We start from the raw sequence: 26674 nt of genomic DNA, 5'->3' as shown, positions 1-26674 counted from the left end.
GATACTATACACAGAGAATCCTAAAGATGTTACCAGAAAACTACTAGAGCTAATCAATGAATTTGGTAAAGTAGCAGGATACAAAATTAATGCACAGAAATCTCTTGCATTTCTATACACTAATGATGAGAAACCTGAAAGTGAAATTAAGAAAACACTCCCATTTACCATTGCAACAAAAAGAATAAAATACCTAGGAATAAACCTACCTAAGGAGACAAAAGAACTATATGCAGAAAATTATAAGACACTGATGAAAGAAATTAAAGATGATACAAATAGATGGAGAGATATACCATGTTCTTGGATTGGAAGAATCAACATTGTGAAAATGACTCTACTACCCAAAGCAATCTAGAGATTCAGTGCAATCCCTATCAATCTACCACTGGCACTTTTCACAGAACTAGAACAAAAAATTTCACAATTTGTATGGAAGCACAAAAGACCCTCAATAGCCAAAGCAATCTTGAGAACGAAAAATGGAGCTGGAGGAATCAGGCTCCCTGACTTCAGACTATACTACAAAGCTACAGTAATCAAGACAGTATGGTACTGGCACAGAAACACAAATATAGATCAATGGAACAGGATAGAAAGCCCAGAGATAAACCCACACACATATGGTCACCTTATATTTGATAAAGTAGGCAAGCATATACAGTGGAGAAAAGACAGTCTCTTCAATATGTGGTGCTGGGAAAATTGGACAGCTACATGTAAAAGTATGAAATTAGAACACTCCCTAACACCATACACAAAAATAAACTCAGAATGGATTAAAGACCTAAATGTAAGGCCTGACACTATGAAACTCTTAGAGGAAAACATAGGCAGAACACTGTATGACATAAATCACAGCAAGATCCTTTTTGACCCACCTCCTAGATAAATAGAAATAAAAACAAAAATAAACAAATGGGACCTAATGAAACTTCAAAGCTTTTGCACAGCAAAGGAAACCATAAACAAGGCCATAAGACAACCCTGAGAATGGGAGAAAATATTTGCAAATGAAGCAACTGACAAAGGATTAATCTCCAAGATTTATAAGCAGCTCATGCAGCTCAAAAACAAAAAAACAAACAACCCAACCCCAAAATGGGCTGAAGGCCTAAATAGACAGTTCTCCAAAGAAGATATACAGATTGCCAACAGACACATGAAAGAATGCTCAACATCATTAATCATTAGAGAAATGCAAATCAAAACTACAATGAGATATCATCTCACACCGGTCAGAATGGCCATCATCAAAAAATCTAGAAACAATAAATGCTGGAGAGGATGTGGAGAAAAGGGAACACTCTTGCACTGTTGGTGGGAATGTAAATTGATACAGCCACTATGGAGAACAGTATGGAGGTTCCTTAAAAAACTACAAATAGAACTACCATACGACCCAGCAATCCCACTACTGGGCATATACCCTGAGAAAACCATAATTCAAAAAGAGTCATTTACCAAAATGTTCATTGCAGCTCTATTTACAATAGCCAGGACATGGAAGCAACCTAAATGTCCATCATTGGATGAATGGATAAAGAAGATGTGGCACATATATAGAATGGAATATTACTCAGCCATAAAAAGAAACAAAATTAAGTTATTTGTAGTGAGGTGGATGGAGTTAGAGTCTGTCATACAGAGTGAAGTAAGTCAGAAAGAGAAAAACAAATACCATATGCTAACATATGTATATGGAATCTAAGGGAAAAAAAATTAAAAGGTCATGAAGAACCTAGGGGTAAGATGGGAATAAAGACACAGACCTACTAGAGAGTGGACTCGAGGATATGGGGAGGGGGAAGGGTAAGATGTGACAAAGTGAGAGAGTGGCATGGACATATATACACTACCAAACGTAAAATAGATAGGTAGTGGCAAGCAACCGCATAGCACAGGGATATCAGCTCTGGGGTTTGTGACCACCTAGAGGGGTGGGATAGGGAGGGTGGGAGGGAGGGAGATGCAAGAGGGAAGAGATGTGGGAACATATGTATATGTATAACTGATTCACTTTGTTATAAAGCAGAAACTAACACACCATTGTAAAGCAATTATACTGCAGTAAAGATGTTTAAAAAAATAAAAAATAAAAGTAAAAAATTAAAAAGTAATTGAAAAGAAGGAAGAGTGCATCCAAACCAAAAAACAAATCCACCAATGATAACAAGCTGTAAATCTATACTAAAAAATAACAAAAAACAAAAAAAAAGACGGACAGACAGAACCCTAGGACAAATGGTAAAAGCAAAGCTGTCCAGCTCCTGGTCCTCTTCTATGGAGGGGACAGCTTCTGGGATCCTCAGTTGGTGCTGGCGGGCCGGAGGTGCTGCCCCATTCCTCGAAGAGTGAAGGTGCCACAGGAAGGAAGGACTGACAGAAGGCACAATCTCTTTTTAAAGAATATATTTTCAAGCTACTTGAGTACAAGTACAAGGTACTGTAATCATTACATTCCAAGCATCTGAAATAATGTGGGGCACAGAAAGCATTATTTACAAAAATAATTAATTGAAGTCATATTAAGGGCCCAAATTATGACCTTGAGAAAATTGTGCATGTGTGAACTATTTTTGTTATTCTATCACTGTGGCATCAAATGCTAATTAGATTTTTATAGCATTCTCTACTATAGTACTTTAGCAAGATCTGTTCTGATCTATTGTAACCATGGAAATCATCAAGATTACTCTGTTTATGGAAATATACACAGTAAATTAATATGTTTAACTATACTTTCATTCATAATAAAGAATTAAAAAAAATTTTTTTTTTTTAGTTTTACCTGGGGACTTCTGTATAATACAGTTATCCAAACAAGTACATCCAGAGCAAATAATTTAAAACCTTGACAAAACTATTTATTATTAGAAAATTAAACCTAAAAATTGAAGGTTTGAGTTTTAAAAATATACATGATCATTCTCTGGTTATAGTAAATAATATGTGATGCTATTATCTCAACAAATAAATTCTAAAGGACCAGGATAACTAAATTAGAATAAATAGAAATACATTACTATGACTTTTTCATTTGTTACTGGAATTGTAAATAAATTGTTTTGGATCAGAATATATCACTTTTCTAAATACCAACAGCAGACTTTTTCCTTGTGTAACAAATATTCCTAGATTGATGGATAACTATAGAATCTTTGAAAATGAAAAGAGATTAAATGTATTTTAAAAGTGCTGTTTTATTGGGACTTCCCTCGTGGTCTAATTGTAAAGAATCCGCCTTCCAATGCAGGGGATGTAAGTTCGATCCCTGTTAGGGGAGCTAAGATTCCACATGTCACAGGGCAACTAAGCCCACATGCCTCAACTAGAGAGCTCGCGCACCTCAACTGGAGAGGCCGTGTGCTGCAAACTACAGAGCCCACGTGCCCTGGAGTCCACGTACCACAACTAGAGAGAGAAAACCCGCACACCACACCTAGAGAGAAGCCCACGCACTGCAAGGAAATATCCCACATGCCACAACTAACACACAGCACAGCCAAAAAATAAAATAAATAAATAAAATGTTTTTATAAAAAGACTTAACACATTGATTTAAAAAAAAAGTGCTTTTTTATAATAGAGAAGAACCAAGTGAACCAACCTATTTTTTATATTTGTATTCAAATGTCTATATTTTCAATTAGCTTAAACCTGAATATAGACTGTGTAATCTAATAATACTACTCTAATAACATCATAGAAAGTTTCTTAGGCCAGAGCTTTATGAATATGACTATGAGACTATTAATGTAGAACTAGTAATAACAAGTAAGTTTATCTTAATTGAGCTCTCACATTGTAATTAAATACAATCTCAAACACTGGTCTTAGAATTTAGCTCCCTTAAAAAGGCAAGTATGCACATGGACACACACACACACACACACACATACACACACACACACCATGGCTCATTCATTATTTAAGAAAGGCTCTTAAAACCATAATTCAAACAGAGTCATGTACCAAAATGTTCATTGCAACTCTATTTACAATAGCCAAGACATGGAAGCAACCTAAGTGTCCACCATTGGATGAATGGATAAAGAAGATGTGGCACATATATACAATGCAATATTACTCAGCCATAAAAAGAAACGAAATTGAGATATTTGTAGTGAGGTGGATGGACCTAGAGTCTGTCATATAGAGTGAAGTAAGTCAGAAAGAGAAAAACAAATACCATATGCAAACATATATATATGGAATCTAAGAAAAAAAAAAAAAGGTCATGAAGAACCTAGGGGTAAGATGGGAATAAAGACACAGACCTACTAGAGAACAGACTTGAGAATATGGGGAGGGTGAAGGGTAAGCTGTGACAAAGTGAGAGAGTGGCATGGACATATATACACTACCAAACGTAAAATAGATAGCTAGTGGGAAGCAGCTGCATAGCACAGGGAGATCAGCTCGGTGCTTTGTGAACACCTAGAGGGGTGGGATAGGGAGGGTGGGAGGAAGGGAGACGCAAGAGGGAAGAGATATGGGAACATATGTATATGTATAACTGATTCACTTTGTTATAAAGCAGAAACTAACACACCATTGTAAAGCAATTATACTCTAATAAAGATGTTAAAAAGAAAAAAGAAAGGCTCTTAGTTAAAAATAACAGAAATACATTCTGGTTACATCCAGTTTGTTTTATGTGTTATTACTGGCTTTAAGCTGATGATCCAAATAAGGATGTTTGAGAACTATAACAAATCTCTACATCAGGTGTAAATAATTTTTAAAAAGTGAAATCCAGTCATAATGATCAAAACAGGCCAGACAGTGTCAAAAGTGTTGTAGCTTATCTTGACAAATTTTGATAAGAAGGAAAAAAGAACGAGAAAGGGGTTTCTAAAAGATATAACTACTAGCTTGATCTGTCTGGTTTGAGATTTGTCAAAATATACCCAGAAGTGCTCTTATAGCAACCACATCCTTATAAGCAGCACCAGACTCTGTTCTAACATGATTTTCAGGTATGGGCAATAGAAATTGAGATATATCTAGTTTAAGTTATTTCAAAACTCCTTGTCATTTTAATCTAGAATGTTAAATTATTGTTATTAAAGGCTTTATTTTGTCATGATCTTTCACAATGGGCAAAAAGAATGGCTGATCTTTAATCTGGAGATATATTTATAATAGAAATATATGTGCATATTATATACATATATATATATATGTGTGTATACATATATTTACCAGCAAAAACATCATTGAGGACACATATAAAATCATGCCTTGAACTATTTACCTTAAAAATGGCATGAAAAAAGTCTAGTTCACAGATCACAACTGATCCAAACTAGTAATAAGCCAAACAATGTGCAGATGTTATAAAATAACATTGCCTTTTAAAATCTTTGAATTTAATGTATGCCTTGGTTTCTCAGCTCACTGCTTGTGCTTTGTTCACCTCATCTGGATGCTTTCAGTTTAATTGTTAGAAAACTTCTGAGAATTAATCCCCATACCACATTTGCCTATTGCTGTTTCAGGTGTTGTGCACTTGTTTTATCTATAGTTCTTTCATCACTGTAAAAAAAAAATAATTATTTTTTGTCACAGGAGTATCTCAATTGTACAATATACTTTTCCACTCATGGAATATGTTAGATTAAAATGAAGTTAGAGAACACTTCCCAGCTAATTCTGTAAGGCCAGTTTCCCAATTCATCCTATGAAGTGGTAATTCCCTGATACTAAAACTAGACAAAGACATCACAAGAAAGGAAAAAACTATAGAACAATATCAATTATGAACATAAGTGCAAAAAATGTTCATCAAAATACAAGCAATTGAAATTCAGCAACACATAAAAATAATTATACATCATGACCAAGAAGACTTTATCCAAGGAACAAAAGTTTAGTTCAACATAAAAAAAGAGTGAAAATATCTCTTTTTGCAATGACATGATGTGACATGTAGAAAACCCCAAAAACTCCACAAAAAGCCTATCAGAACTAATAAAAAAATTCATTAAATTTGCAGGATTCAAAATCAACATACAAAAATCAGTTGTGTTTCAATACACTAATAAAGAACAATCAGAAAGAGAAATTAAGAAAACATTCCCAAGTACAACTGCATCAAAAAGAATAAAATACTTAGGAATAAATTTAACCAAGGAGGTGAAAGACTTGAACACTGAAACTACAAAATATTGAAGAAAGAAATTAAAGACACAAATAAATAGAAAAACATCTCATGTTCAGTAATCGGAAGACTTTTATTGTTAAAATGTTCATACTACCCAAAGTGATCTAGAAATTCAGTGCAATTCCTATCAAAACCCTAATAGTATTTTTATAGAAATAGGAAAAAAAAACAATTCTAAAATTCATATAGAAACAAAAATGACCCCAAATAGCAAAAGCAATATTAAGAAAGAAGAACAAAGATGGAGGCATCATAGTCCTGCTTTAAAATTAACCCTAACCCCAACCCTAACACTAACCCCATCCCAAAGCTGTAGAAATCAATAGTATGGTACTAGCATAAAAATAGACATATAGACCAATGGAACACAGAAATAAACCCATGTATATATGGTAAACTGACTTTGATAAAGGTGCCAGGAATACACAATGGGCAATGAATAGTCTCTTCAACAAAAATGGTGCTGGGAAAACTGGATATCCACATGAAAAATAATAAAATTAAACCCTTATCTTACACCATACAGAAAAATCAACTCAAAATGGATTAAAGACTCGAGACTGTAAAACTCCTAAATGAAAACATAGAGGGAAACCTTCATGACATTGGTCTAGGCACTAATTACTTGGATATGCCACCAAAAGCACAAGCAACAAAAGCAAAAAGATAAGTAGTTATGCATCAAACTAAAAAGCTTCTGTACAGCAAAGGAAAAATCAAAATAGTAAAAAGACAACCTACAGAACTGAAGAAAAGATTTGCGAACTATATATGTGTTAAGGTGTTAATATACAGAATATAGAAGGAACTCTTACAACTTCATTAAAAAAAGAGAGAGAAACAAATAACCTGATTTTAAAAAGTACTTAGACATTTACCCAAAGGAGACATACAAATGGCCAAGAAATATATGAAAATATTGTCAACATCACTAATCATCAGGGAAATTCAAATCAAAACCAAAATGAGATATAACTTACACCTGTTAAGACAGTTATTTTAAAAAGATAACAAATGTTTGTGAGGATATGGAGAAATTGAAACACTTGTATTCTGTTGAGTGGGAATGTAAAATGCTGCAGTCACAATGGAAAATAGTATGGAGGGTCCCCAAAATTAAAAAAATAACTACTATGTGATGGATTCTGGGTATATATCCAAAAGAATTGAAATCAGGAACTTGAAGAGATATCTGCACTCCCAAATTCATTGCAGCATTATTTACAATAGCCAAGATATTGAAACAACATAAATTCCCATCAACAGATGAATGTATAAAGAAAATATGGTATATATACATAATGGACAATTATTCAGTCACAAATAAGAAAATCCTGCCATATGCAACAATATGGATGAAACTGGAGGACATCATGCTAAGTGAAATAAGTCAGTCACAGAAAGACAAGTAGTATATGATTTCACAATCTGAGGTATCTAAAACAGTTAAGCTTATAGAAACAGAGAGAATGGTGGTTTGTCAGGAGCTAGAGGGAGGGGAGTGGGAAGTTGCTGTTCAATGGGCACAAAGTTTCAGTTACGTAAGATGAATAAATTCCAAAGATATGCTGTACAACTTTGTGCCTACAATAAAAATAATGTGTTGTGCACTTAAAGTTTTGTTAAGTGGATAGATCTCAAGTTAAATGTTCTTACCACAATAAAACAATAATAATAATTATTATTATTATAAATAAAATTTCCTTTAAAAATTAGAAAAATCAATGTAAAGCATTTTATTAGTAGAATAAAGGACAAAAACCACATGATCATCTCAATTGAAGCAGAGAAATAATATGACAATATCTAACATATTTTCATGGTAAAGCATTCAATGAACTAGACCTAGAAAGAAACTTCCTCAATCTGATAAAAGGCATATGAAAAACCTATTGATAACATTATACTTAATGATGAAAGACTGAACACCTTCCCCCTAAGATTGGAAAAAAAGACAAGGATTTCCACTCTCACCACTTCTATTCAACATTGCACTGGACGTTGTACCCAGGGGAATTAGGTCAGAAAAAGAAAAGGCATACAGATTGGAAGAGAAGAAATAAAACGATCTCATTTTCAGATGTCATGATTTTATATGTAGAAAACCTTAAAGAATCTACAGAAAACCCATAGAGCTAATAGCCAAGTTCAACAAGGTTGACGAATACAAATTAAATATAGAAAAGTAAAATGTATTTCTATACACTAGCAGTGAACAATTCAAAATTGAAATTAAGACAACAATCATCTACAATTGAATGTAAAACATTCAAAATAAAATATGAATAAACTTAGCAAAACAGGTGCAAAACTATGCTCTGAAAGCTACAAAACATTATTGAAGAAATTAAAGAGAACCTATAATAAATGGAAACACATCCCATGTTCATGGATCAAAATATTAATATTGTTATGATGGCAATGCACCCCAAATTGATCTACAGATTCAGCATACTCCCTATAGAAATTCCTGTTGGCATTTTATTAGAAATTGATTATGAAGTTCTTATGAAAATATAAGGGATCCATGATTTCCAAAATAATCTTGAAAAAATAAAAAAAATTGGAGTACTCATATTCCCAAATTTCAAAACTTACTATGAGGTTACAGTAATCAAGACATTGTAATACTGGCATAATGATAGACATATTGATCATGGAATAGAATTGAGAGTCCAGAAATAAACCCTTAACTTTTATGGTCAAGTGATTTTTGACAAGGGTGTTAACTCAATGGAGGAAATAATAGTGTTTTCAATAAATTGTGCTGGGACTATTGGATACCCAACTGCAAAAGAATAAAAGTAGTTCCCTGCCTAATACCAAACACAAAACTTAACAGAGATCATAGGTTTAAGTGTGAGAGCTAAAATAACACTCTTAGATCAAAGAATTAGTAGTATATCTTTAAGGAGTATGGTTTAATCTTCAAAGATCGAAGGACAGGAGTATACCTTTAGAAAGTTGGTTTTAGCAAAGGATTCTTAGATATGACAACAAAAGCATATGTGGCAAAAGAAAAAATAGATAAATTGAACTTTATTACAATTAAAAACTTTGTTATGGACAATACTATGAAAAAAGTGAAAACACACCACAGAATGAGATAAAATGTTTAAAAATCATGTATCTGACAAGGTTCTTGTATCCAGAATATATAAAGAACTCTTAAAAAACTTGGAAACATCAAAGACAAACATTTCAATTTGAAAATACAAAAAAAAAAAAAAAACAAAACAGACTTAACTAGATATTTCTCCAAAGAAGATAAGCAAATGGACAATAAGCACATGAAAAGATACACAAAATCATTATTCATCAGGGAATGCATGTCAAGACCACATGATAACACTTCATACCCACTAGAATGGCTATAATCAAAAAAGCAGATAATAATAAGTGTTGAAGAGGATGGGGGGGAATTGAAACACTCACACATTGCTATTGGGAACATAAAATTCTGTAACCACTTTGGAAAACAGTGTTGTAGTTCCTCAAGAGGTCAAATATAGAGTTACCATATATATGACCCAGCAATTCAACTCCTAGGTGTACACAGAAAACAAATGGAAACATAAGTGAACACAATAACTGCACACAAATGTTCATAGCAGCATTATCTATAATAGCCAAAAGAGGGAAACACCCTGAATGTCCATCAACTAATGAATGGTTAAACAAAATGTAGTATATCCATACAATAGAATAATATTCAGACATAAGAAGGATGAACCTTGAAATCATTATTCTTAGTGAAAGAAGACAGCTACAAAAGGCCACATATTATATGATTTCATTTATATGAAAAATCCAGATTAGGCAAACCCATAGAGATAGAAATCAGGTTAGTGATTTTCAGGGCCTGGGTAAAGGGGAATGTGCAGTGACTACTAATGGGTACAGGATTTTTTTTGGTTTATGAAAATGTTCTGGGGTTCAATAGTAGTGATTTTTGTACAACCATGAGAATATAATGAAAAACACCGAATTGTACATGTTACATGTTTGAGTTTTATTATATATGTGGTACACCTCAATTTTTAAAAAATGAAGGAGAGATAAAGAGACATCTGCCTCCAAAAGATGGAGAAGATATACTTTTCCTTATTCCTCCCTCTAAGTACAGCTAAGAACCCTGGGCATTATATACAAAACAAATATAAGAAGACTCTGAATGTGTAGAGAAAAGGTAGACCAGTTAGGGACATTGGAACCTGAGGAATAACACAGTAGTGAATAGCCTGGGATTTCTCTTTGCCTCTCATATCCCTGACTGACTATTGGAAAAGTCAGCAATCCAGAAACACCAATAGGCACAGACAAATAAATCCCCCAGAAAAGTGTGTTCTCTCTAGCCAAAGGACCAGGAATGGGTAGCTGAGCAATACTAAAACTTTTAAACAATAACTGCTCTACCTCAGACAAACACCCCAGAAAAATATGCAGCCCTGCCTCCACCCCACCAGCAAAGACCAAATGGGAAACCTAAAATTCACTCTTCCCAGCCTATAATGAGCTGTGCCAATGCCTTTCAAACCCTACCACCACTGGTGAGGGTGGTGTCAGAAAAGAAGGCTTAATGGAGATTCAGGACTTTAGCAGTGTTTAGCAGCAATGAGGCCACCCCCTCACACACAGTATCAGTAGAGACTACATGGAGAGCCTAGACTTCCACCTTCTACCCAGTACCCTTTACCATCTTGGGTGGTATCAGAGGAGATATACTGGAAAGTCAAGACTTTTGCCACTGCTCAGTGGGAATGAGGCCATGTGCAATGTAAGGCAAGGCCACAAGGGAGAGTAGTAACTCCTTCCAGACAGGGTGGTATCAACAGAATGAGGAGACTGAATTACTACCCCCACCCAGCACTACTGTAGCACCAGCTCACCCCAGGATTTCAATGGAGGCAGAGTGGAGAATCTGGACTCCCATACACACCTGGCAGAAATGAGGCAGTGTTGCCTCCCTTGCCCCACCAGAGCTGTGTCAGGAGGCGCCTGAGAAAATGCAAGATTTAAATAAGATCCAGAGTTTCATAATACCTAAAATGTCCATGTTTCAATAAAACAATCACTTGTGAAACCAAGAACCTGGAATATATCAACTTGAATGACTAAAGACAATGAACCCTAAGATTTCACAGATGATTTTAAAGCTGTCATTATAAAAATACTTCGATGAACAATTACAAAGATGTGTGAAACAAATGAAAGAATAGAAAATATCAGCAAAGAAATGGAAAGTTACAGCAAAAAAAAAAAAAAAATAATAAAAATGTTCAAAAAGAAGCAAATGGACATTTTAGAACTGAAAACTAAAATAACCAAAATTTTAAAACTCAATGGACAGGCTCAATACATAGAGTGAAGAGGGCAGATGAAAGAATCAGTGAACTTAAAAATAGAAAAATAGAAATGTCTTAATCTGAACAAGAGGGCGAAAACACACTTTGGAAAAAAAAATAAGAGAGAAAAAGAGCTACAGAGGTATGTGGAACTATGACAGAAGATCCAACATTTGTGTCATTGGAGTCCTAGAAGGAGAGGAGAAAGAGGGCAAGGCTAAAAATCTACTCAAAGAAATAAAGTCCCCAAACCTCCTAAATTTGTCAAAAGACATGCACTTACAGACTCAAGAAGCTGAACAAATTCCAAACAGGATATATCCAAAGAAATCTTCACCAAGACACATCATAGTCAAACTTCTAAAACCAAAGACAAAGAAAAAATCTTGAAAGTAGTCAGTCATTACCTATCAGAGGAAAAGCAGTTCAAACAGCAGTGGATTTCTCATCAGAAACCATGGCGGCCAGAAGGAAATGGGACAACATTTTTCAAGTGCTGAAAAAATAATCATCAACCCAGAATTATGTATCTGGTAAAAATATCCTTCAGGAATGAAGGGGAAATGGAGAAACTCTCAGATGAAGGAAAACTAAGAGAATTTGTTGCCAGCCAACTTACTTTAAAAGAATGGCTAAAGAAAATTGTCTAAACAAAAAGGAAATAAGAGAAGGAAAATTTGAACATCAAGAAGAAATAAAGAACAACAGAAAGAGAAAATTATGCGTAAATACTTATGAAATACTTTGAACTGAATGAAAATAAAAATACAACATATCAAAATTAGTAAAACTTAGTTAAACCAGTACTGAGAAGAAATTTTATTATATTAAATACTCATATTAGAAAAGAGAAAAGGGGTAAAATAAATTATCTAAGCTCCCACTTTAAGAAACTAGAAAAAAGAAGAGCAAAATAAACAAACCAAGCAGAAAAGGGCACTAATAAAGGTAAGAGTAGAAATAAATGAAATTGTAAGCAAAGGAACAATAAAGAAAATCAAAGAAGCAAAAGCTGACAGTTTGAAAAGATCAATAAAATTTGAAAACCTCTAGCTGGAATGACAATTACAAAAGAGAAGGCACAAATTACCATTATCAGTATTCCACAGATATCAAAAGGATAACAAGGAATACTACAAACAATACTATGCACATAAATTCAATAAGTTAGATTAAATAGATCAACTCTTTAAAAACACAGACTACCAAAACTTGCTTAATAGGAAAAATAGTCTGAATATTCCTATGACTGTTAAGGAAATTGAATCCAGAATTTTTAAATATCCCCAAAATGAAACTTTTGCACCCAAATGGTTTCACTGAATAATTCTAACCAAACATTTTAAAAAGAATTGATACCAATTCTACATAATTTCTTCCAAGAAAGAGAAGAAACCCTTCCCAATTCATTTTATGAGACAAGTGTTACTATGACACTAAATACCAAGCCATTGTCAAAAACAGACTGCAGGCCAATCCCTCCTGAATATAGATGCAAAATTGCAAACAAAATATTAGCTAACCAAATCCCACAATGTATAAAAAGAATTACACACGGTAACCAAGTATGATTTATTCCAGGTATGTGAGGCTGGTTTAACATTGAAAAATCAATCAATGTATTTCACCATATCAACAGGCTAAAAATTTTTTTAAATCATACTATCCTATAAACATAGGCTGAAAATTCATTTGACAAAATACAACACTCATTCATGATACAAACTTTCAGCCAATTAACAGCAGAGCTAAATTACCTCAACTAGATAAAGAGTATCTACAAAGAAATGTACAGATAATATCATACATAATGTTGAAAAACTGAACGTTTTCCTGCTAAAATCAGAAAGAAGTGAAGGATGTCCACATTCATCACTGTTTTTCAATGTAGTACTAAAAGTCCCAGCCATGGCAATAAGGCAAGAAAAAGAAATAAAATTCCCATAAATTAAAAAGGCAGAAATAAATTGTTTTTATTTACAGATGGCATGGTCTGAATGCATATGTAGGAAATCCCAAGGATTAAAACCAACCAAAAAACTTGTAGAGCTAATAAGTGAGGTTAAGTAAGATGGCAGGATCCAAGACCAACGTATAAAAATCAACAGTATTTCTATATACTAAGAAAGCTGTAGTGTGAAAACTGAATTTGAGAATACAAACACATTTATAGTTATTCAAACCATTTATAATTATACAAACAATGAAATACTTAGGTATGAATTTAACAAATCTTGTACAGAACTTGTATGCCAAAAGCTAACTTTGCTGATGAAAGGCAGAAAACCTAAATAAATGGAAAGACATACTGTACTCATGTATTGAAAGACTCAAAATAGTAAAGATGTCATTTTTCCCAAATTAATCTATAGTTTTAATGTAATTAATATCAAAACCCCAGCAAGGTTTTTTATAGACATATACTATCTTTTATAAAATATATGGAAAAGTCACAGTCTCTAGAATAGCCATGAAAATCTTGGAAAAAAAAGAATAAAGTAGAAGGAGTAATTCTATCAGATATTAAAACTTACTATGGGGCTTCAATAATCAAGACTGTGGTACTGGTAGAAGGATAGATACATAGATAGGTAAAACTGAATAAAGAAATAGTCCTGAATAAGTACAGATTACTGATTTTTGATAAATCACCACAGCAATTCAATGAAGGAAGAATAGCCTTTTCAACAAATGGTGCTGGAGCAGAAAAACAACAAGAACCTTGAGTTGAGATAACGATCATAAATGTAAAAAGTAAAACCATAAAACACAGAGAAGAAAACACAGGAGAAAATCTTCAGGACCTAAGACTAGGTAAAGAGATTTTAGACTTGACAGGAAAAGCACCATAACAGAAAAAAATTACAAACTGGACTTCATCAAAATTAAAAACTTTTGCTCTGCATATGACCCTTTTAACAGGTTATAAAAATAAGCTACAGAGTGGGGAAAATATTTGCAAACTACATATTTGATAAAGGACTTGTATGTAGAATATGTAAAGAATTCTCATAATTCAACAAAATAAAAACAAACCAATTGGAAAATGGGGAAAATACATGAAGAGAGACATTTCATCAAACGTGATATACAACCAAGAGGTTCAATATCACTAGCCCTTAGAGAAATGAAAATTAAAACTGCAATGAGATATCGCTACATGCACCCATGTGAAGAGCTAATTTTTTTCTTTTTTTTAAAAAAAGGACCACACGAAATGCTAGTAAAGATGTGGAGAACCTGGACCACTCATGTATTGCTGGTGGGGATATAAAAATGATCCAGCCACTCTGAGAGATAGTTTGGCAGATTGTTATAAAACTACACATACACTTACCACATGACCCAGCACTTGAGCATTTGTCCCAGAGAAATGAAAAGTTATATCTACATAAAAACCTGTACATAAGTGTTCCTAGAAGTTTCATTAATAATAGACAAAAACTGGACACAATGAGATGTCGTACAATGGATAAATGATTACACAAACTCTGGTACATGCATACCATAGAATACTACTCAGTAATAAAAAAGGAAAACTATTGACACATGCAACAATCTGAATGAATATCAAGGGAATTTTGCTAAGTGAAAAAATGTCAATCTTAAAAAGTCATATACTGCAAGATTCCAATTTTAGAACATTCTTAGGATGATGGAATTATAAAGATGGAAAACGGTGGTTTTCAGGGGTTAGGGATCATGGAGTGCAGAGGGAGACAATAAAGGAATAGCAGGAGAGACATCCCTGTGGTGATAGAACAGTCCTATATCTTGATTGTGCTGGTGGTTATACAAATCTAGACATGTGATAAAATTCCATAGAAGGATACATGCAGACATACACACCAATGAATTCATGTAAAACTGGTGAAATTTGAGTAAAGTCTGTGGACATAGCAATGTAAAACTTCTGATTTTCATATCGGGGTAAACTTATATAAGATTTTGCCATTGGGGGAAACTGGTTGAAGGGTTTACACAAGATCTTTATGTATTCTTTTTGCAACTTAATTTGAGTCCACAACTGTTTCTAAATAAAATTTTTAAAAATGAAGGTAATTCAAAGAAAATTTCCGGTAAGATATGTTTCTTCTTTCTCTCATTTCTATTTGGAATCACTGAATGGCATAAAATGCACAAAATTATTTCTTTCACCTTCCTTTATGTATTTTAATGTCATCATAAAGTTTATTTGTAATGATGTTTATATTTTAGTCGGCCCAATACTTTACTCTCTCTTATTCAAAAAATATAATATTCATCAGATATATTTTCCATTTTAACCAGGGTCATAATCATTTCCAAACACCTTCCAAAAATGATTTAGTGTAGTACCTGAGATTGTCTCAGGAATAGATTAAGAGGGAGAAGCATCTGATTGAATAGAAAGTATTTACATTATTATAGTGTCAATATATAGCCCAAGCCCTCCTCTAAACTGAAATTAGCCTATTTGTATAAAAATAAATATGATAGTACCTTTATTTTAGATGAGATATACTTTAGAGTCTTATGATCAAAGGATGTTAAAACTATTAGCTTTTCATCTGTAGCCTGTGGACTGATTTAAAATGTAATGTTTCAGTGGACTCAAGTCATGTAATGTTTCAGTAGCTAGATGATAAATTTATTGTTCCAATGTTTATACAGCATTCCAAATTTGACCATCAATACTTCTCATACATATAAAGTTTTCAATAGATACATTCAATACAAAATGCAAAATATCAAAAAGCCCCTATTTCTGACAGCAGTTTGGGAGACCAGTGGCTGCCAAGGGAAGAGGGTCTTGTTTTGGACCTTTGCTTCCACATGGGTGAAGTAAGGTGGATAGTCCCAAAGTCTCTACTCTAAAGAATCCCAGAACTGATTGCTGAAAACTATGTAACACAATGTCATAACATGTGATTGATTTGGTCAATTTGTTTGACTAAGTCTGTGGAAAAATAAAATCAAAGGCTTTATTTGATTGACGAGTTAGTTTAGTCAAAATACTTGAGTCAAAACTAAAATAGCAATTTTGGTAAGTCATGTTGGACACAGTCTAAATGGAACTCACTGCATGAAAGCCCAGATCATATAGACTTTGAAATGTCTGCATATGAAAATTTAAGGCAAAATACAAATTATCACACTGGCTGTCACCCAATTTTACAACATAGAGTAAGAGGCGGGCTACATGAAGCATACTCTAATCATTTTCTGAAAATTTCCACATAACAGCAAAGCTGGCATTTTATAATTTCCAGAGCTATAAATCATTTTTAAAATCACGATATTACTCAAAACAGATGTGAAAACATATGTTTGCCACAGTTGTATAAACTGCCTACTTGTCAAACTTAATAAATGTTGAGACTTCTACTTTAACTGCATTCCCTTTTAAGAACTAAAATCTATTTGAGGAAAATATATTTTATCTTAAGTACAAATGTAACTGGTAGAACTTAACATAGAAAATCTCATTTAAAATAAAGTTTTCCATTATAACCAGAGAAGTACAGTTTAATATGCCACTCCGGTCTATTAATGTCCTCACCAGGATGTGTGACCAACCCATTTGAAATGAGTATAACTGTGCCATTCCACAGTAAGAGATTCAGAAATGCCAGTGCATACCACTGTGTATTTTATGAAAATCGGCTACTGTACATCTGTACTAGCACTCCAGCTGATTTTTAATAAGACACAGCAGTGTGTACTTGAACACTGCAGCAAACAGGCCAGTCCTAAATGCCATTTTGACTTATGAGGTTTGCAGTTCTGACAGAGTCATATGTATCATGTACAGCTTGAGATTTTCCTAGAAAATATGCTTTACTTCCAAGCTGTCCTTCAAATAGTCATGACTTGCTAGGAAAGAAGTTTCAGGAACAAATTGTTTTTGAGTTATGAATGAAATTTCATCTTTAACTATAATTCCATTACCTGTGTAAGAGTTTGGGTAGTTTAATATACTGAACCTGACTTCCATTCTGACAACTTTTCTGAAATCAAGCATTTACATCTTGGGGCCCCAGAGGGTACAGTCTTTCAGTATTTGGATAAGAAAAGACAAAACATGTGGCAAGGAAACCAACAATGGATCAATGAAATTAAAATTATACATTATTCCAAATTCTAACTAAAATGCTCATCTAGGTAATTAGAAAGCAAGTTCAGTCTAGAGAAGAAATAAAAAATTTCTCCATTAACTCTTCAGCTCATGGAGTGTTTTTTTCTGTATATTATGAGCATCTTTATTAAAGATGGAAAAATGCAGCCTATAGTGAAGTACAATCAGACCATCTGATGATCTGATAAATTACATGTTAGCTTATGTTCTTTAGCTTAGAGTTACTAACTCATGGTGACAGTCATAATGCATAGCCTATAACATATGCTGATATATTTTCCTTTACTCTTACCTTTACAGACTTTTAAACAAAGTTTTACTCAGTTTTCATATCAGAAAGCCTGTCTTTGAAATTCTTACTTTCCCTATCTTCTTTAAACGGATATCCTAAGAAAAAATTGGATACTGTGCAGAAATGACACGTTTGTCAGTTGATTACAAGCCAGATTGATGTCATATCTATCAATATTATAGGTAAATACCTGATTGGAGCTGCTTGCTAAACTTTCCTCTGAAATGTCCAAATTAGCATATACTTTTAAAATCACTTTTGAGTGTTGAGGGGAACATCTCTCCTCTATGACAGCAACTCAAGTTTTTCAAACATAACCATCAAATGGTGATTCATTTAAATATAGTCAACAAAGTGCATACATAATAAAAAGAGAATCAGATGTCTTGGATCAGGCATAATAAAAGGACTTAGGGTAAAGTTTCCAACCATAGGCACAGAGAAACTTCGGGCTAATATGTTATTTATAGCATCAAATAAACAAGCTTCAGGTAAATATTATTTTTTTACTACTAAAAGAATTTATCCAAAGCCAGTATGGATCTATTCTGACTTAGGGAAATGTGGATGCAATATACAGCAATGGGATGTTAATTGAGTTAGTATCTGATCTTTATATGTACATCAAATAAGCAAAAGTCATTTTACCTTTATTTTCCCTTTGGAATTTTTTGATGGTTGGTCCATTATCCTGATCAACAAGAAGTTCCTCTCTATTGTTGGGCATCATAACTATAAATAAGAGATATAACTGAGTAATTTTCTTGCAAAACACCCAAAAGAAAAGCAGAAAACCATTACATAAATAGCTATTTTACTCCAATAACAACATGAATTTTATACACTTCTACTTCTGAACAACTGAAAAGATTTTTGTTGGTCTGATGATCATACAATTTAAAAATCAATAAGCTGCTTAATCATATGAATTTTAAAGTATAATTAATACATAGTATATATATAATTTACAATGTATTTTCTTTAAATCATTTAAAATATTTCCTTTTTTGAAATTCATGTGCAAATTAGCTATTTACCTCCATAATTAATAATATATTTCCCAAAATGCTTCAGAGAGAATTTTGCACTTAATCTCATGAGTTTAAAATAATTATGAATTTAGTTTACTTTGTAGAGTTTTTGCAAATATATAGCAAAATTAATAGATAAAATATAATTTTCTGGTAATTGTAAGTGCTTCTTCACAAGACATTTATATTGAAAGAGGAAAATCATGTCAATTTCAGTTTATCATTTAATTCTCTTTAGTTATATTTTATTAAAATGTTATATAGCACTATCAATAAAGTATGGTCACTTTAAACCAAAAATCATCAAACCTTTTAATTCACTTATAGACAATCTCACTATCACGCTTGGACAATTGTGGAATGTGCATAGAGAGTATAATTACTGCCAGTGGAATAAGAAATGTTTTATGTTGTCAAGATTTTTTTTAGAATATTATATTGCTTTGGATATAGTTTATTTCTAAGTATGACATCTCTTATGATATGTCTATTACAGAGTACACATATTTCCCTGTGTACTCTGCTTTTAGCCAGCACTCAATAAATAATTATCTCTCTCTTTTTCCTCTCTACTGCCCTCCCTCATCAGTACAAAGATTATCCTAATAGAAGAATGTATGTTTCTTGATTCCTTTATGGTCATCTGGCTACCCCCACAGGTCTTGCTCAGACTCCCTTGAATCTGTTGCACACAATATTGTAACTAGTAGGTTAGTCTGTATCCACAGAACAGAGTAAAGCTAGAAAACCTCTGTCACCTCTTCCAGGAATTAAATTTACTCCCTTATGGCCATTAGCTACAAGTTCTAATTCAGTGGTTAACTCTGGCTGCACATTAGAATGTCCTGAGAAGATACTGAAAAGCAAAACAAAACACTCCTTCTAGGCTCTATTCCAGACCAGGTAAATGAGACCCTGAGTGTGTGGCCTGGGCATCCAGATTTGTAAATGCTCCATAGGTGATTATAATGGGGAGCCAGATTTGAGACCCACTGGGCTCACTATGAAGCTAAATCGTTATAAAGAATATATAATATCGACAAGCTAAGTGAGACTTGGATGAATTTCCACAAGAGAGAAATCATCTTTGTCCTTCCCCACCACAAATCCAGAACCTAACACCTTCCCTAATCCCTCAAATTCCTTTTCTCCCCCATAAAAACATTATTTTGGAGAGTCTTGAAGCAATCACTCTTATGAAGTGTAAAAATTTAGAGTTTACATTAAAAATGTCCCTATAGTAAGACTAAAAGAAGATAAGATACTATTTTCCCTAAAGGAAATGGATACTTAGGAAATTGGATTGTGTAGGTACAGAAGATTAATGAAGATTTTACCTAGCTCACTTGGTTCATACTTATTATATACCAAATGAGAATTTGTTATAGCTGAATGCACTGAGTAATGTCTGTATACCTGAGTAGGATCAAACAGCAGGAGATGATAAGCAATCAAGGCAAAGCCACACAGAGAAAAATAGTGCTTATCCCTCACATTTCCTTAGCGCTTTAAATTTCTGAAGTGTTTTTTCCACATATTATTTCATTTGACCTCATAAAACTCCAGTGCAATAGGCAGAGCAGTAACTATATCCATATGTTAGGTAAAGATACTCATTGTGGTTAAGTGACATACCCAAGATCTCATAGCTAGTTAGTGCCAGACTGTGTCTAGATTCAAGTCTCCAATATGCCAGATCACTGACAATAACATTATAATATTTCTGGAATAGTGTCTGTGGTGTAAGACTTCTGAAACAATAAAAAAGAAACGTAGGAAAAATCATGTTAAAATTTGTGATCTAAATTGCTGAGATTATTGCAAATCATATATTGATTCACTTTTTAATCACTCTTACATGATCAACTGTCCAAAGGATATTTTATCTTCCATTATTCAAAGCGTGCTGTGAATATAGCAAGTGATTTGTATCACACTAGCTGCCAAATACCAGCACATTGAATTAACATATACTCTACAAAAATCCCATCAAATTGTTCCCATGAGATCCAGTGATACAGTAAATGAAGCCCCTTCCAGAGAACAAACTTTTAACACCTTTTTTGTTGTTCATATTGCTTCAGTAATAAAAAATCATCACTTTTCAAAAAGTATCAATTCCCCCAGGTTTTTCTCCCCTCTCTATTGCCTAATGAAGAATTTCCTGAAAGATTCTCTTTCAGTTCCTTGCTTCAGGTGAGATACTCACCCATTCTCTCCGAATGGTGATCCATCTGAGAGGGAGAGCTGGACACGCTGCTGCTGGGGTGGGAGGAGGTCTGGCTCCCAGGGCGATGACCCTCTTCCAGGGAAGGAGCAGGAGAAGGACTCTCTGGGATCCGTTCCTTACACAAAAGGAAACACAAAAGGAAATGTGATCTTGCACCAAGTTTTTCACATTGGTGGAGTCCATAACATTTGAAATGTTGACCTCTCATCCTGAAAGTGCATACATCCATAATACTTGGTCTTAAACACATATCTTCAGACAAAACCATATTTTTTGTTCTTGGGAAATTAATGGGATATTGTGAGGGTTAAATAAGAGAAAGAGTGAAAAGGCTCAGTGCTATGCCAGATACATGGTAGAGCTCAAGAAAGGTTAGTTTCCATTTCCTTTCCTAGGAAATTCATCAAGGATTACAAAGTGAAGTGACTATTGTTAGTGAAAATTTGTTATTGTAAGCTTCTACATTGATATAATGTTCAGGCCATAACCTGGAGGGTGAGCTTACTGTCTGAGTAAGAAGATCCCCCAAAGGTAAACACCTGGAACCCTGGAATAAAACTTACAAATAGTGGCACCTGGTACATGTTGTGTCATTCTGCACTGACAAAAATTATGGCAATAATATACTTGTGATCTATCAGACCTTAGGAATTCATGTTGAATTTTGCAAACAAAATACTTTGATAGTCACAGGACACAATGATGGGTTTTTAAAACTAACACTAAGACCTATCAACATCAGTTCATTAGTACTGTTTAGATTTTTATAGTTTTAAATTATGAATTTGAATAAAAATAAAATATTTCTTTTACATATCTCAACATTAATGGTTATGGTTCTCAGGACTTTTGTGATAATGAATATTGCTAAAAACTCTGAAGTTATTCACTGTGCTTATGCATCACAAACTGATGAATAAATCTGAAAATCATTTAGTTAATTTGATCAATTAAAAAAACACATTGTAGTGTTTATCCATATATGCAATAAATGTGACTCAGTGATAGACATGCTGGGACAGAGAATGTTTATTCTATAAAATATTTAATTCATCCATAATAAATTTCTTAAATTAAATGTTCTGTCTAATTATGTGTAATTACAACCTCAGTATTCTAATCATCATAACATTAAAAATTAGTTTGTCAAATATGTTCTTATACATTTTCACAATGATTTTGCACAAGAGGTCCAAAACTGATAAATTCCTTAAAGAAAAACTGTTTAATGCAAAATTAATATTATGAGAGTTAAAGGTTATTATTTCATTAGTGGAAATTAGCATTTTGCAATGTCTATCATTGTGGCAGACAGAATAGTGCCCCCCTGCCCCGCCAAAGATGTTTAGTCCATATCCTAAGAGCTAGAGCCTGTGAATATGTTATCTTACATGGCAAAATGGACTTTTCAGATGTGACTGAGAACCCTGAGATAGAGCTATTACACTGGATTATCTTGGGGGCAGAAAGGAAAGTCAGAGGAAGATATGATTATGGAAGAATGGTCAGAGAGATAAGTTGGAAAAGGCAAGGAAACCGATTCTTTATTGGGAGCTTACAGAAAGAAATGCACTCTTGCCAGCAGCTTGATTTTAGCTCAATGATAGCCATGTCAGACATCTGACCTACAGAACTGTAATATAATAAATTTGCATTGTTTTAAGCTACTTAATTTGTCATAATTTGTTACAGAAGCAATAAAGAACTAATATAGTCATCAATGTAGTATGTTCATTTTTAAATGGTGTTTTATATATTATTATTTAGCATTTAGTTAACATTTGATAATTTTAATGAAATGAATAGCTGACTTTGAGTATATTAGCTGCAATATGATATAGTTATTAAATACCAATAATTGTAAATATATACTACACCTTAAAGGCTCTATAACTTTTGTCATGCTTCAAAAACAATGTTTTAAGACAGAGAAATATATATTTCATTTATATTTAGTATACAGTTAAGTATACAGTTGCAATACTATGTACACAGGGCAAGATCAAAAGACACTATAAGCAAAGCAGAAGAAGAGAATCATTTTTTTTCCAAATAATTATATTTGTATTTTGGAGGGATGGTATGGAGATGGGCAGCAAATTATATATAGACTTTATACCACATCATTTTACTTTTTGAAAAGACTAGTAGTTCATCAGCTGTGAAATTCAACCTAAAGTATAGTGATTAAAAATATAATCCCTAAATAGCATGTGAACATACACACACACACCCCAACGAAAGGAATTTCATATATGAGGTCAAAATTATTTTTTGCTTTTCACTGTTGTGTAGTCTCAATGATTCTATGCTAAAATGTGTCCAGTCTTTGAATTCTAACATTGGATATTTGCTGAAAAATATGTAATTTAATAACTATGTTTATCTCTAATGGACCTGTAAGTGAATGGATAGGGACAAAGTACAGCAGTTACTGAGCAAAAATAGAACTGAACAAACAAAATCACTGTGTAGTGGCAAACAGGAACAATACACAGCAATATATGCTGTCATAATAAAAATGGAAAATTTGGGGGTGATTCATAAAACTGATGGTTTGGAAAAGCAAGAGAATTCAAGTGACAGTGATACTTGAACTTGCTCACCCTGCTTAAAAAATGAAAACTTATGCTGAATTTTTAAAAAATTGGAAGAACATCTACACAAATAGAAAATACTATAAATAATGAGAAAAAATACAATGCTCTAAAGAGGAATCCTCCAAAATGTTTAAAATTTTCATATGAACAAATAATATGAACTCAAATAATATACTTTTAAACTCTTTCTTTGACATTTTGAACAGTACATTAGGTGGAAAAATAAATTAACTTTTAAAACATGACTTAGAGCTACTTAGAGCTAACATTTTGCATAGTCATATTTCTGCTTTAATATTTTGTAGCCTGCACTTTCCAAATTCCATCAAGGTTCAATCATTGTTATTGTCTCCTAAGACCTCACAGAGGTCAGACTTTTTTCACCATGTAAACAACATTAGATGAATCCAGTGCCTTATACTGATTAAGAATTAGGTGGGTTTAAAAAAAAAATCTGTAGGAAACTGGGAATGTTTAATTTCTCCTAAAATAATGACTAGTTCTATAAACAATTTCTACTTTGCAAGTAAACAGATCCATTTTTCAGCCCTGTAATCAGTATGCATCTATTTAGCTACTTAACTGCAATGTGTTTTGGTTCATTAGGTGGCTACTGTTGTGTCTCAGCCTAGTTAAATTTTCACAGCAAGTTAATCTGTTTTATTACAAATGGAACACAAGTGATAATGTCTTCACCATTTGCCAAATACAGGGTTAACAGTATTTGCAACAAATCAATAAGGGCATTTAAAAAGGAAAATTGCAAATCTATAACCCCAATCATTTTACTCATTGATGACTTAATTTTATTTGGCATTTATGACTTTTACAACACTGTTACTCTTCATGTATTTCATTCGTGCCCCATCAAAAACAGCTGTAGCTCTTCTGAAACACTGCAGAAGTTTTCTCCATATTCAGTCAACGTAGCAAGGAGGGAGATTTCCAAAACTGATACATACTTACCCAATCAATCCCCACTTTCCCCTGAAATTAGTAAAATTATCTGCAATAATAACTCAAATTCTAGCATATACTTACATAGTTCAAGGCTTGTGACTAAGAAGAAAGAGTCATTATAGAAAATGTTTTTAATTAGTACCTATTATTCCCTCTTCTATCACACTGTTTCCCTTTTTGGGGGGTACATATGGTCAAAGGAGATGTTCATCATATTAAATCATTTGAAAGTACATTTGAACCTTAATAAAAACCAGGGTCAAAGCTGAGAATAATCAGTTTTATACAAGGTTTAACACAGTCAGTTTGGTATAGGATTTAGTTTGTTGGCACTAAGGTATCAACTCTGCCCAGTTTCATGGAGATCCTTTATTTCATCTCAATGTATTTCTTTACATCTTTGGAAATATAATATACGCAGAACTTGTGAAGTACTAATACACGCGTATCAAACGTGTTTATATTTATGTGTTCATGTGTGTTGTTGCCTTTTAAAAACACCTATCTCAATGTTAAATTGTACCTCTGATGTTTTATGATATTGATTCTTCTCAAGCGTTCAGTGGGGTTATGTAACATACAATTTGTCTTTTTATTTTTATTTAATTGGAATTCGACTCTCACTGTAATTACTCTTCCAAATGTTAATCTATTAATGAGTTCCTAAAGGATTTAATGGCATTTCGCTGCTTAGGAGTGGCTTTTGGAAGTTTATCTGAATGCTAGATATTTTATTCATGCATTTGTCTTGATATTTCATATTTAATTGATTTGTTCCTTCTGTACTGTCACCAGAGTTATGCAGAAACAGAACAGATTGTAATTGGACAGACTTAAATAATAAAATCAGGAACAAGAAAATAAGAAGTTTCTTCATTGTTGTTGCTAACTTGGGTTACCATTAGTCCTGAGGAAGAATTTGATGCTCAGATTTGTTATCTTTGAATACTATTGAATGCATGACACTTTGTGAATTTTTATGAATCAGTTTAAGAATTAGTAAGTGCTCCATAATCAACAATTTACAAATGTATTTAAGTTAACACAGATGGATATGGCAGGGTTTTCATGAATTTAGAAAAAAACAGACAGATGAGGGGGGTGCAACTGGAACATGTAACCATGAGAGAGTCCAAAATCATAAGCATGCCCTAACTGTGACCTATGTAATATTTGGACAAAGGACCCTTTCACCTCTTCAATTTGAAACTTGTTCTGGAAGAGGCTGACAGCTGAAGGGAATCAGCCATAATATCTGTTCATAGCATGTAAATGACCTCGAGTGGGAGAATGGATAGTTCAGTGGGAATATGTATGGCTTGCAAATTATGTTGTAGGTTTGGACATCTGCCACCCATCCAAACACACACACACACACACACACACACACACACACACACACACACACACACCTTAATTCTCACTCAATGCATCTTCATCTCACGTTCTAAAAACAGTAATAGCTTTGTTTTTCCACAGAGCACTTAGAATAAGACTCAACTAGTGATTTTTTCAGTGAATTTGAATTATCACAAAAAAACCCTCTCTGTGTTGACTAATTTTAATACCAGATGTTCACATGCTAATGCCATTGCCTTGTGACCATTTCCAATCAATTCATTAATTGCCAGCTGCTCAGCTAAACAAAAAACACAGCTAATCAGATGATACTGGTAAACAGCCAAATAACAGCTTCCTACTTAAATTTCTTAAATTTGTTATCAGAGAAAACTATGGCACACTGATATGACAAAGTTTCCCACAAATACAGAAAAACTGTATTATAAAATATTTAAATGTAGGAAAATATATTTTCATATCAGTCAGGTATTTTACCTATTCTGCTCTCAGGATTTTGCCACATTGAGTAATATAACTGAAGGATGAAAAGCTTTGAAAGCCTAATGATCTTAATGCAATTTTCAATTC

The 26674-nt window shown here is 33.2% G+C and overlaps 1 protein-coding gene across 1 annotated transcript in view; it reads right to left on the bottom strand.

Annotated features, from left to right (window-relative positions):
* Window positions 1-26674, bottom strand: part of DACH2 (dachshund family transcription factor 2) — a 619342-nt gene that overhangs the window by 113394 nt on the left and 479274 nt on the right. The window contains exon 7 of the mRNA XM_059910621.1: window positions 21165-21300. Within this exon, the coding sequence (XP_059766604.1) occupies window positions 21165-21300 (136 nt within the window). The remainder of the gene's footprint in view (window positions 1-21164; window positions 21301-26674) is intronic.

Source organism: Balaenoptera ricei, chromosome X (genome assembly GCF_028023285.1).
Source record: "Balaenoptera ricei isolate mBalRic1 chromosome X, mBalRic1.hap2, whole genome shotgun sequence".
Taxonomy (NCBI): Eukaryota; Metazoa; Chordata; class Mammalia; order Artiodactyla; family Balaenopteridae; genus Balaenoptera; species Balaenoptera ricei.
This window is presented reverse-complemented; position numbering and strand designations above follow the sequence as displayed.